The 12,866-nt window shown below is 34.4% G+C and overlaps 1 protein-coding gene across 3 annotated transcripts in view; it reads right to left on the minus strand.

Moving 5' to 3' along the window:
- myripa (myosin VIIA and Rab interacting protein a) overlaps positions 1 to 12,866 on the minus strand; it is a 71,543-nt gene that overhangs the window by 32,655 nt on the left and 26,022 nt on the right. For all 3 annotated transcript variants that reach the window (XM_030160093.1, XM_030160094.1, XM_030160095.1), the window contains exon 3: positions 8,143 to 8,364. In XM_030160093.1, the coding sequence (XP_030015953.1) occupies positions 8,143 to 8,364 (222 nt within the window). The remainder of the gene's footprint in view (positions 1 to 8,142; positions 8,365 to 12,866) is intronic.

The raw sequence follows: 12,866 nt of genomic DNA on the forward strand, positions 1-12,866 counted from the left end.
TTGGCATTCAGTATGTTGTACTTAAAATAGCAGTTCCATTCAAATCAAGTATTTAAGTTTAATACACTCAAGTTTTCATTATTCACTACTTAAATTTTTTAAGGTAACCGGTTTACTCAAATTTTTTAAGTAAACTCAACTTATCCGGTCTTACAGTGTAGTTACCATGGAAACACTGTTATCTTCTACAACACTGATTCTCCAGTAAAACCCATGGAGTTGGATCAATGACAGTGGATGGGACACACTTGATTAATGATAAATTTGCTGAAAAAGTCACTTTTTTTTTCTGTTTTGGCTGTTTCTGATTTAATAACCTTTGAATTTACTCTGAGTTTTAATGAACATCAACATGATCGACAGAATAAATATACGACAATACCTACTCTACACTGAAAAAACGCTAAATACAGAGGATAATATAATAATAAAAGTGGACAAATACTTAAAAAAGGTTAAATAGAGAAAAAAAAATCATTTGGGAACTGTCATCAAAGAAGTGCTGGGTCTTTATGGGTTCAATATTCATAACATTTTATTTCCTAGCCTTTATATTCACTCATGCAGATATTATGCAGGTACTGTTATAGAAGTTCAGGTTAAATTACACTGTAGAAAATCTGTCCACTGTAGTGACCACTACACATGAAAGGGTTAATACTTTTATACACATCAAGCATTCAGACCCAGACACACACATCCACTGGTATCAGCTGCTGGAACCCTGTCAGAGTAGAAAAGGAATACTGATATTAAAGGATACAGGGATTATTATTATTATATATTTGATTTTAACAGATATCAACCCCCTTACTTCATTTATTTTCCTTTTTGTCCTAGACCAGGGGTGTTAAACTCATTTTATTTCAGGCGCCACATTCAGCCAAATATGATCTCCAGTGAAAAACAGCAAAATTACAAAATGAAAATGTTAACATTGACAAACTACCGATAATAAAAGCAACTAACAACACGAACAACCTGAAATTTCTCAAGAAACATAAGTGCAACTCTTTATTTATGAAATTTTTTTCACAGATTCAAAAACAAAAAAAACAAAACAAACAGGTCATGAGGTCAAAGGGTCATAAAGACCACATTGCTTAGACCAGGGGTGTCAAACTCATTTTCTTTCAGGTGCCACATTCAGCCCAATTTGATCTCCAGTGGGTCGGACCAGTAAAATAATAACATAATAACCTATAAATAACAACTCAAAATTTTTCAACGCAAAAAACATAACATTAAATTATGAAAATTTGTACATTTTACAAACTATGCGAAACAAAAAAGATGTCAATAATCTAAAGAAAAAAAAACCACAGAAATTTCTGAAGAAAAATAAGCACAATTTTATCAATATTATACCTCAACTTACGATTTCTACATGTGCATTACAGATAAGATCTACCAAGACACAAAACAGGCAGAATATTGTTAAAATTTCACTTATTTTTTTTTTTAATATTTGAGCTTGTTCATATTTGTTCTGGTTATTGACATTTTATTGTTAATTTATTGTTAAAGGATATCACAATTTAATGTTCTTTGCAATAAATCAAAGAGAAAAAAAAATTGGTGTTGCCATTACTTATAGGAATAATGTCATATTATTTTTTTCCCACATTAAACCAAGAAGAAAATTTGGAGTCATTACACTGGTCTACAATTTTTTTTTAGAAATGATTTGCTTCAGAGATTAAATGTGCTAAATGTTACGTATTTTAATAAGATTAATTGGAAAATAAATGACAAAAGTGCCAGTTTGCTGATGTTTTCAAGGTATATGATGAAGTGTTATTCCACATATATATTGGTTTATGTACATTTATATAATAGTTTTATAAATCTTCCACTAAATAGAACCTGTAAAGTGAATGTATTCTAATGTGCAGACAGTGTTTTGAAGTAGATCTTGTAGCTCTGAGACAAATATTCCTTTTGAGTCAAACCCATTCTCTGGTTAATTCTTGAATTTCACATTTTGACCCACGCCTGTATCTTGGAAAGTTCAGCCAACCAGCATTTTTGACTTGATTTTTCTTTATCAGTGACTCTCATGTGGTAAAATTTCATTACTTTTATTCTGGAAGCATTTTCCTTGTACACCAGTGTTATTTATAGGTTATTATGCTGTTATTTTCAAGTTTGATGCCCTTGACGGTTAATATCTTCAGGGTAATTTTTGCACTTTGCAAATTCATCTCGCGGGCCGGACTGGAAGTTTTGGCGGGCCGGTTTTGGCCCCCGGGCCGCATGTTTGACACCTGTGGCTTAGACAAACAACACGATTTTTACACTTAATGGTTTACAAATTTGTCTCACAGGTTATGGGTCCAAACACAGTAATGTCCCATCAGAGAGCGAACTTTAATTAATTGCCATTCCAACATTTATTTCAATATAAAGTAGCTCCTTGTTTTGGATAATCCCTTATGGTCCAACTAAAGCAAAAATGAATTAAAAACTAAAAATGTGGGTCATTTAGCAACACTAATCTGTCAAAGTGTCTCTAAAATGTCCTGTCAGAGAGATTTCGAATACTGTGTTTTGACCCTTATGTAAATGTGCCATTTTTCCAAACGTTCTTCACCCAGTTCTTTCTGCAGTCATATTGTGTAGGTCATCTGTTCTACAGGGTGGGGAAGCAAAATTTACAATATTTTGAGGCAGGGATTGAAAGACAGTGTATGACCGATTAGTTTATTGAAAGTCATGAGAATTTATTTGCCACAAGAAAATTGACATAATAGAAAATGTTTTTATTCTATGTGTCCTCCTTCTTTCTCAATAACTGCCTTCACACGCTTCCTGAAACTTGCGCAAGTGTTCCTCAAATATTCGGGTGACAACTTCTCCCATTCTTCTTTAATAGTATCTTCCAGACTTTCTCCTAATAGTTTTGCTCATAGTCATTCTCTTCTTTCCATTATAAACAGTCTTTATGGACACTCCAACTATTTTTGAAATCTCCTTTGGTGTGACGAGTGCATTCAGCAAATCACACACTCTTTGACGTTTGCTTTCCTGATTACTCATATGGGCAAAAGTTTCTGAAAAGGTATGGATAATAGTGTTAGGTATGATTATGACATCAATATATGTTTGGTTTCAAAACAATTGATGTAGTGCCTGCTGAGAAAAAACTAAATGTTCATTGTAAATTTTGCTTCCCCACCCTGTAGTAAATGCAGATGTTTTACAATGTTGATAAAGACAAGCATTGGTGGACGTTCTCTCTTAAGCCAGTATTTTGTAATGGTCTTTTTCCTCGCTGACCCTGAGGAGGTAAGCATCATTCTTACTGAGACCATCAGCCAAGAAAGAGGGAAGTGAATGATGTGTAGATTTTAAAACCTAAACTTTAGAGATGATTTTAGATACTACTTTCCACTAAGTCTGGATAGAGGAGGCAGGACCAGAAAACATGGACATGATCCACCATGGTTCCCCCACATTCTGTCCAGCAGCACGGTTAAGTACCAAAAATAAGTGCAATTTTAACAATATTCAGCCTCAGTTTATCATTTCCACATGTGTATTACAACATACAGATCACAGTGGATCTACGAAGGCACAAAACACTTAGTAACAGGCAGAATACTGTTAAAGTCGCACTTATTTTTCTTGAGACATTTCAGGTTGTTCATATTTGTTCCGGTTATTCACATATTTTGTGAAAGGATAGTTTATAAATTAAGCATCTATATCAGGGGTGTCAAACTCATTTTAGTTCAGGGGTCACTTTCAGCCAAATTTGATCTCCAGTGGGCCGGACCAGTGAAATAATAACAAAGAAAAAAGTAGAATTATATTATGATCAGGTTTATATCTACAAAGTTCCCGTAAAAATCTGAATAACATGAACAACTTGAATTGTCTTAAGAAAAAGAAGTGCAATTTTAACAATATTCTGCCTCGGTTTACCAGTTGATCATTTACACATGTGCATTTACAATCGCACAAAACATTCAGTAACAGGCAGAATATTGGTAAAATTGCATTTACCTTTCTTAAGACATTTCCATTTGTTCATATTTGTTCAGGTTATTCACGTTTTTTTGTAAAAGTCTAGTTTGGTAATGTAAACATTTTCATGTAATTTTACTTTTTTACACCAAAAAAACAGAGAATTTGGGGTTTGTCATTATTTATAGGTTATAATGATAATATTTTACTGGTCTGATCCACTTGAAATCTAATTGGACTGTATGTGTCTGTATGTGGAACATGAATTAAAAGGATTTTGACACCATTGATTGTTAATAGCTTCAGTGTAATTTTTGCAATTCACAAATTTCATCCTGTTGACTGGAATGGACCCTTTGGCGGGCTGGATTTGGCCCCCGGGCCGCATGTTTGACACCTGTGATCTATATTATAAAAGTCAAGTGGCTTAGGACATACAGTATCTGATTCAACAAATTTAAATATTTCTCATACACACACTCTCCCATCCTTACACACACTTACACATACTCCTTTTCTTTTATTCTCTGTTTATATTCTTGTATATTATTCTTTTATTCCTATTGTCTTTCTTTAAGGTAACGCTGTAATGAGATGAGATTCATTTTATAAGCCCCATGGGGTTTTCTGATCCCACCTGCACAGTTTGTTTCTTTGTTTGTCCAAATGTTAGATTTGTTGTTGTGCAAAATAAATAAATAAATAAAAGTGGCCTCTGTGTGTGTGTGTGTGTCCGGGGAAAATCTACCATCACAGGCTGGATTTGTAAGTCGAATGCGGGTGCAGAGGTCTGGTTTCCTGTCAGACCACTAGATTTATGTTATACTACAACATCCTGAAGCTGTCACTGCTGTTAAAGTTACAACTAATGAACTTTTTAAACATTTGAGAAGTGCATCCATATTCCCAAACATCCCATCCTTGAGCTGAAACATGAAAATCACTGCAACCACACAAACATCCAAGTCCAGCCTTTGAAACACTGCATTCAACACTTGATAATCAGACCGTTTGTAGTAAAAGTCAGGCCCCCCTGTGTTTCCTCCTACAGTACATAGCCCTGTGAGTGTAGTCATGTCTTTGACTTGTCATTTTTCTGTCATGTTCTGTGAGGCTCAAGGCAGATATTCCAGCCAGCAGAGGATTTATCATGTAGCGTCTCTTAGTCACTATGTTATGTTCAATAAGTGCTAAATCCATCTCTTCAGCGGCAAAGTAAAGACCTTAATAACCTCTGACGTCAGAGTCTCATCTTTGACTTTGCTCCTTGTACAGTACATGACACACACACATATTTTCAAACACAAATCGAATTTATATAGAGTCACATCACAACTAAAGGGTCCGATCAAGCGGTAACACGTGGACACATTTCAGTCTCCGTCATGTCAGCAGAGTAACTTATATGCATGTATTATACATATTTGAGTAGGTATTTATAAGCACTTTAACATTATGTATAACAACATTTGGGGAGATAAAAATTTCAGGTGAAATAGGTCAAATTACTGCTCAGTAACACATGGACTTGAAACGGACGTCAGTTTTTTAAGCTTTACGCAAACATTCAAAACATGCGGTTCTCGACAGAAATTGATATGAAGTAGGACAAAACCTTTTATATATTATGTTTAACTATGCTGAAAATAAATTTTGGAATAAAATATTGAAAAGTCTCTGTTTTATTGACATGAGAATGTGGTACCACGTGGACAGGTTGCCATAGTAACACGTGGATGACTCTTTACCATTGTATGCATCACCCAAAATGTTGACTTATTTTTCTGACAATGAGCCAGATATAATCACAATGTTTTAAAATAGTAATAATATTAATACATCACACTTATACAGCGCTTTTTTGGACACTCAAAGACGCTTCACAAACAAACAAAACAAAAAGAACAGAGAGAGAAAAAAATTATGAATTATTATTTATATTATTTAATGTATTTAATACTAACACAGTGTTATTTATAACTTGTGCTGGTCCATACTGATACAGGTAAAATACAAATAAAGAGTCATTTCTCGGTAACAGTTCACAGACAGTCTTTTTAAATGTGACCAGTGTTTGAATTCACAAACTTCTTCATTCAGAATTTTTATTTCTCAAAGTAACAGACAGTCTTTTCACGTCTTCTTGTTAATTTAATGCAGCCTAGCAAAAGGTTTGGAACTTCTCCTGTACTGTGTGAGTGGTATTTGAAAAAGGATAACAGTTCCATAAAATACAGATCTTTAGCTAAAAAATTTGCCCACTTGATAAATGATGTGTGCAAATGTACTTTTTCATGTTGATGTTCTCTTTCTCTAAAGTTATCTCATGATGACACTTTATATTTAGAGCTGGTGTTGACCAGACTCTTAAACCAATTCCCAGACGTCCAACAGAATCTTCCAGGAACAAACACTTGGTGACAGTGGTTAGGAACCTGGAGCAGACTCTGACTCTTGGAGGATGATCATCTGTCTAGACCAGTTGGGGTTAACCCGTGTGTGGTGTTCAGATTTTTGTTATTCAGCCAGTGTTTGTTTGGTCTGGTGGACCAGCTGTATATGTGGGTTTTTAATTCAACATAATCAAACAATTTTACGTTAAAATACTGAACAGATGTTTACTTCATCCCAATAACAAGCAACTTCAAAAGCATATATGTTTAGTATTTGCCTTTTGCCTTTGGTAGATCACTGTTAAAAAATTAAAGTGCTACTTGTTTTTAGTTTGTTTTTTTCAATAAAATGTAATAAAATTAAGATATGAGAGGAAAAAATTCCTAAAAAAAATAATTACTCATAATTTTTATTTTAATAAAAAATGAAAACAGGTCCCACAGACCCAAACCCTATCAAAACTACTGAAACTCAAGGATATCGTATCTTACCAAACAGCAATAATCATGTACAAGGCAAAAAACAGACAATTACCTGAAAATATCCCAAAAATTTTTAGAAATCAGGAGGGAGGTTATCAGTTAAGAGGGGAACATCACTTTAAAATCAAAAACAGGACAACAACCTTAAAAAGCTTTTGATCATCAATTTCTGGTGTTAAGCTATGGAACAATCTAAGTGAAGAACTCAAGCAAAGTCCAAATATGAACCAGTTTAAGAAAATGTACAAAAATATTTGGTTTAGGAGTTATAATTGATAATTATCATTACTGACTATTTTCCTTTACTTATTGATATGGCATAGGGATTAGAGGCAGAGAAGCCGATGTGAATGTATATGTGTCTGTATGGAACAGTGTATATATGAATTTATACATGTATATGTAAGTGTATGAGCATGGGTATGTATATGTGCGTATATGCATATATGTGTAAGTATGTATATGTAGGGGTATGTGTATATGATATATGTGGATGTGTATATGTATGCATGTGTGCATGTATGTATGTATATGTATGTGTGTATATATATGTGTGTGTGTGTGTGTGTGTGTGTGTGTGTGTGTGTGTGTGTATGTATGTATGTATGTATGTATGTATGTATGTATATATATATATATATATATATATATATATATGTATATATGTGTAGATGATAGATGTGTAGGTATATGGGTGTATATGTATGTATGTATATATGTACATATTGTTGGTTTAGACAAAGGGGTCAGAGCTAATATAAGCTCTGCTTCTTCTCACTCTTTTTCAAATATGACTTTTTTTTCTTTCTTTTCTTTTACGTGTATCATTATTTTATGCTTCCTTGAATTTTCATTTCTATATTATGTTGTGCAAAGAAGTCAAATAGTAGTAATCAGGAAGCTTGTATCATATTCATATTTGAAAAAAATCAATAAAAAAAAACATACACAGGTTTAAGAGAGATGGGGGGGGGGGGGGCACATGGATGCACAGCAAACTGAACTATAACAGTTAAATACTAGCACTGCTCTTACTAGTATAACTACCAACGACTAGTACAAATACCCATAACTGCTAATACTACCACTCCAAGTACTACCAGTGGATATACTAATACCGCAGCTGACACCAACAGCAGAACCCTCTACCTGTATGATAAAACTATCCCAACTCTATGGATGAATGAATAACGATGCTGGAGGCAGGACCACAGCAGCAGCTCCACAGATGATCCACAGAAAACCTGTGTGGACATAAAGCACAGACACTCCGACCGTCCCACTACCGCTGTCTTACCTGGTCTTCTGGCAGGTCAAACAGATCCACACTTTGTCCCGCTTGATGTAGACCCGGCAGGCCTTGCAGACGTTGTAGCGACAGTCCGGACACTGGCGCTTGGGGTTGAGCAGGAAGGTGAAGGGCGAGCAGCAGCGGATGCAGCAGCGCTGGTTGAAACAACTCTGGCGTGACAGCAGGAGGCAACGACTGCTCTCCTCGTCCAGCTCCTGCTTCAGTTCACTGAGGGGAGGAGGGGGAGGAGGGGGAGGGGAAAGACGGCATGGTTAGAGGGAGAGAGAGAGAGAGAGATTCAGAATAGAAAAAGAGTAAATATTTAGGCCAGACATGCTGACAGTGAGTAGGATGAAAGTGATCTCTGTGGACAAAGCCACAGCTGTGGGTTTACTGTGTCAAACAGGATGACTATCACAATAATAAGTGCACACCAACACCCACTGATCCGCTGTGTGACTGAAAATGGAGCACAAATTAAAGTGCTCTCTCCAAAATGTAATTTACACAACATCATTAAAAGCTAAGTGATGATTTCAAAAGGAACATGATCTGCTTCCATGTACGTTATTAAATCCAAGGTGATGGTATACATCCAGGACTTTATGATACAGAAACTCTTCCTCATAAATGTCTAGATATTTAATCTGCACATTTATCATTTAGATGTGTCCTGCTGTGCTCACGTAAAGGTTAAAGGAGGAGGTGCTGAATAATACATGACCCTGTTTTTCTCAACAGGAACAGCTCCTTCTGGTGATATAATCAACATGTAGGCTACGTTCAACTGTTTTAGCTGAGCTTCATCAGCAGATGGAGGTTTCTTCATATTTTTCATTTTCAAAGACCTCCCATCCTCTTTGCTAATGTTCAGATTTACATTTTTGACTTAAGCAACAGCAGATGATTAGAATATTTATTACTCCACCTCAGTTTGTTTGTTAACATTCTAGCAGCAAAACTATTAGTTGAATTCATGCCAAATTGGGGTTATAAATTGCCAGTGACCCAGAATAGATGGGATTACATTTTGGGAAAAGTAGGTCAAAGTTCAAATTTTGTATGAATTTTTTAAACATTTTTTCTTCTCTCATTTACTTATAATGGGCGAAATTTCACATGTCTATAAAACACCAATTTTGCTTGAATTTACTTCAAACCTGGCACATACATAGAAGTAACTGATATGCTGACATCGACACATGAATAGACATGATGACATCAACTGGACTGATCAAAAATAAGCTACAATGTGTGCAAGGGGCGGGGTTTGTTGTGCCTGGAACCACTTGTTTGCTTTTTCTTTCAGCTGTGAGAGTCTTACAGCTACATATTATTATAATCTCCACTTTTAGCCCTTTAGTGCTACTTCTGTGGCAGCTCCCAAATGAATTTTTCTCTCTATTTGACCATTCTTAAGCAATTTATCACAACAGTATTTATTATAATATTATCCTCTACATCACAGGTGTCAAACATGCGGCCCAGGGGTCAAAACTGGCCAGTCAAAGGTTCCAATCTGGCCCGCAGAATGAATTTGTAAAGTGCAGAATATACTAACAGTCGAGGGCGTCGAACTCAAAAATAACAGCATAATAACCTAGAAATAATGACTCCAAAATTTTCTTCTTGGTTTAATGTGAAAAAAATAATATGACATCAGGCCTATAAATAACAGCAACACCAATTTTTTCTCTTTGATTTACTGCAAAGAACATTAAATTCTGATATCCTTTAATAATAAAATGTCAATAACAACAAATATGAACAACCTGAAATATCTAAAGAAAAATAAGTGCAATTTTAACAATATTCTGCCTGTTTTGTGTCTTGGTAGATCTGATCTGTAATGCACATGTATTAATCTTAAGTTGAGGCATAATATTGATCAAATTTTTCTTATTATTTCTTCTTATTTTTCTTCAGAAATTTCAGTCTTTTCAGGTTATTCACATCTTTTTTGTTTGTATAGTTCGTAAAATGTAAATGTTTTCATAATTTAATGTTATTTTTTGCATATAAAAAATTTGGAGTTGTCATTATTTATAGGTTATTATGTTATTATTTTACTGGTCCGGCCCACTGGAGATCAAATTGAGCTAAATGTGGCCCCTGAAAGAAAATGAGTTTGACACCCCTGCTCTACATTTTGCATTTTTCACTGTAAATCATGTATTTTCCTATATTTAATGTCTTGAATTTAATTTAGATGTTCATGAAACATCAGAGTAAATTCAAATGTTATTATATCAAAACAGAGAAAAGTGAAGAAAATGTGACTTTTTCAGAAAATATAAGATTAACTGAACATAAAACAAGTGTGTCCACCCACTGGCATTTATTAAATTCAATGGGTTTTACTGGTGAATCAATGTTGTAGAAGATGACGGTGTTTCCACGGTAACTACAGAGCCTCTGAACGTCCAAATGGGTCATATCTGATGACCATGAAAAGATGACAAACTATTTTACACCAATTATTTACATGTACTGATAGGATTAGTGGATCAACAGGTAATAAACATTTTAGATCAGTGGATGGTTTTGGTCGCTGGTGGGTGTTTGGGTCTTTATGGGCTAAACCTGACAACAGATCTGCAATAAGGCTTACAAATGTTATGATAAAAATGTTCATATCAGCAAAATCTTGAGGCTTTTAGAGTTTAAAGGCTGACTTTCGAAGATGATTATCTGTGGTTCTTAGCACTTTATGGTCCGAACAAGCTGTTAGAGGGCAAAACGTGAGAAATCAAAGATAGAATGAACAAAAGAATTAAATCACGCTGAATTATAATAATAAAATATTTGTTCAACATCCACATGTGGAGTAAAGTTAAGTAAATGTACAAAGGCAGTGAAACACTATGTTCTGGCTGATATAAAATTAACCTAAAACCTAAAAAAAAACACATAGAAAGAAAAATTCAATAAAATTACAAAAAAGTGTTCTAGCTCACACTATAAAATAAACCTTAAACTTAATCCTAAAAGATCATGCTAATTATCAAAATATAAAAACATGCTGCAGCAGTTATCAGCATCATTTTATCACTCAGCCCCACATGAATTATAATATATTGAAGATTATTATAGAATAACACCAAAAAACAGCAAACACTGCAGCTTTAACCACTATGGAGCTGGTTTATGTCCACCATGAAGCTGTGAAAAATAAGCCTAAACCTGATTTTATTTACAATTTTGACTAAATTCTACAAATGCAACTAAAAATACTAATACCAAAAGATTGGGAAATATATTGTAAAGTTTTGGTCAAATTAAAAGCAAAATATGTTTTAACACAGATTGAGCACACTAGTATGTCAAATGACCCTGTCAAACATTTTATATATCCTTGTACATTCAGGTACAGTGGCCCAGAGGTGCAACACCTGAAAAAAATGAACCACTGTAAGAAAAAAATAGACAACAGTCCAAAAAATTATCCACTATAAGAAAAAAGAGAACAGCCCAAAAAACTATTCACTATAAGAAGAAAAAGAGAACAGCCCCAAAATTATCTACTATAAGAAAAAAAGAGAACAGCCTAAAAAATTATCCACTTTAAGAAAAAAAGAGAACAGCCCAAAAAATTATCCACTATAAGAAAAAAAAGAACAGCCTAAAAAATTATCCACTATAAGAAAAAAAAGAGAACAGTCCAAGAAATTATCCACTATAAGAAAAAAAAGAACAGCCTAAAAAATTATCTACTGTAAGAAAAAAAAAGAGAACAGTCCAAAAAAAATATCCACTATAAGAAAAAAAAACCCCAAAAGGTCTCTTGCTTTAAAATTAAAGCCACCACAAAAAATAAAAGCATAGGCTGAAAATTTTTAAGGCCTTCAGCTAATGTGGCTAATGCTAAGGAAGTAACCCACCGGAAGTGGAGGTCGGTGCGCTAAAAATAAACTTATTTTAAAAATATATAGTGGATAATGTTTTGGGCTAGTGGATAATTTTTTGGGCTGTTGTCTATTTTTTCCTTACAGTGGATAATTTTTTGGGCTGTTCTTTTTTTTTTCTTAGAGTGGATGATTTTTTGGGTTGTTCTCTTTTTTTTTCTTATAGTGGATAATTTTTTGGGTTGTTGTCTATTTTTAACTTACAGTGGATAATTTTTTGGGCTGTTCTTTTTTTTTTCTTACAGTGGATAATTTTTTGGGCTGTTGTCTATTTTTTTCTTACAGTGGATAATTTTTTGGGCTGTTCTTTTTTTTTTCTTACAGTGGATAATTTTTTGGGCTGTTGCACCTCTGGGCCACCATATTCAAGACACGCAACCACTAACTAAAACATTATACCTCAAATAGATGCAGACGTGTCAGACATGCTGGAATAAAAATTATAGTTGGGAATAAAAAAACATGGTTGGTGGCAAAGATAGACAGAGAGAGAGAGAGAGACAGAGAGAGAGACAGAGAGAGAGAGAGAGAGAGAGAGAGAGAGAGAGAGAGAGAGAGAGAGAGAGAGAGAGAAATGGAAACTGCTGGAAGTACCGTGAGAGGTAAAGTGTCAAAAAAATCCCTTCTTTTCACATCAGAGCTGCAGGAGCATCAGCCATGACTGAATCATTTATAGGTGATTACTGCTGGAGACTGATGGAGGCTGACAACACTGGAACACACACAGAAAAAGAAAAAAGAAAGAAAATAGAGCCAGTGTGTCTAAAAATTAAACCCCTGACGTCTTTTCCATCCTGTTTTCCACATATTGTATTAACATATATT

Source organism: Sphaeramia orbicularis, chromosome 17, assembly GCF_902148855.1.
Source record: "Sphaeramia orbicularis chromosome 17, fSphaOr1.1, whole genome shotgun sequence".
Lineage (NCBI taxonomy): Eukaryota > Metazoa > Chordata > Actinopteri > Kurtiformes > Apogonidae > Sphaeramia > Sphaeramia orbicularis.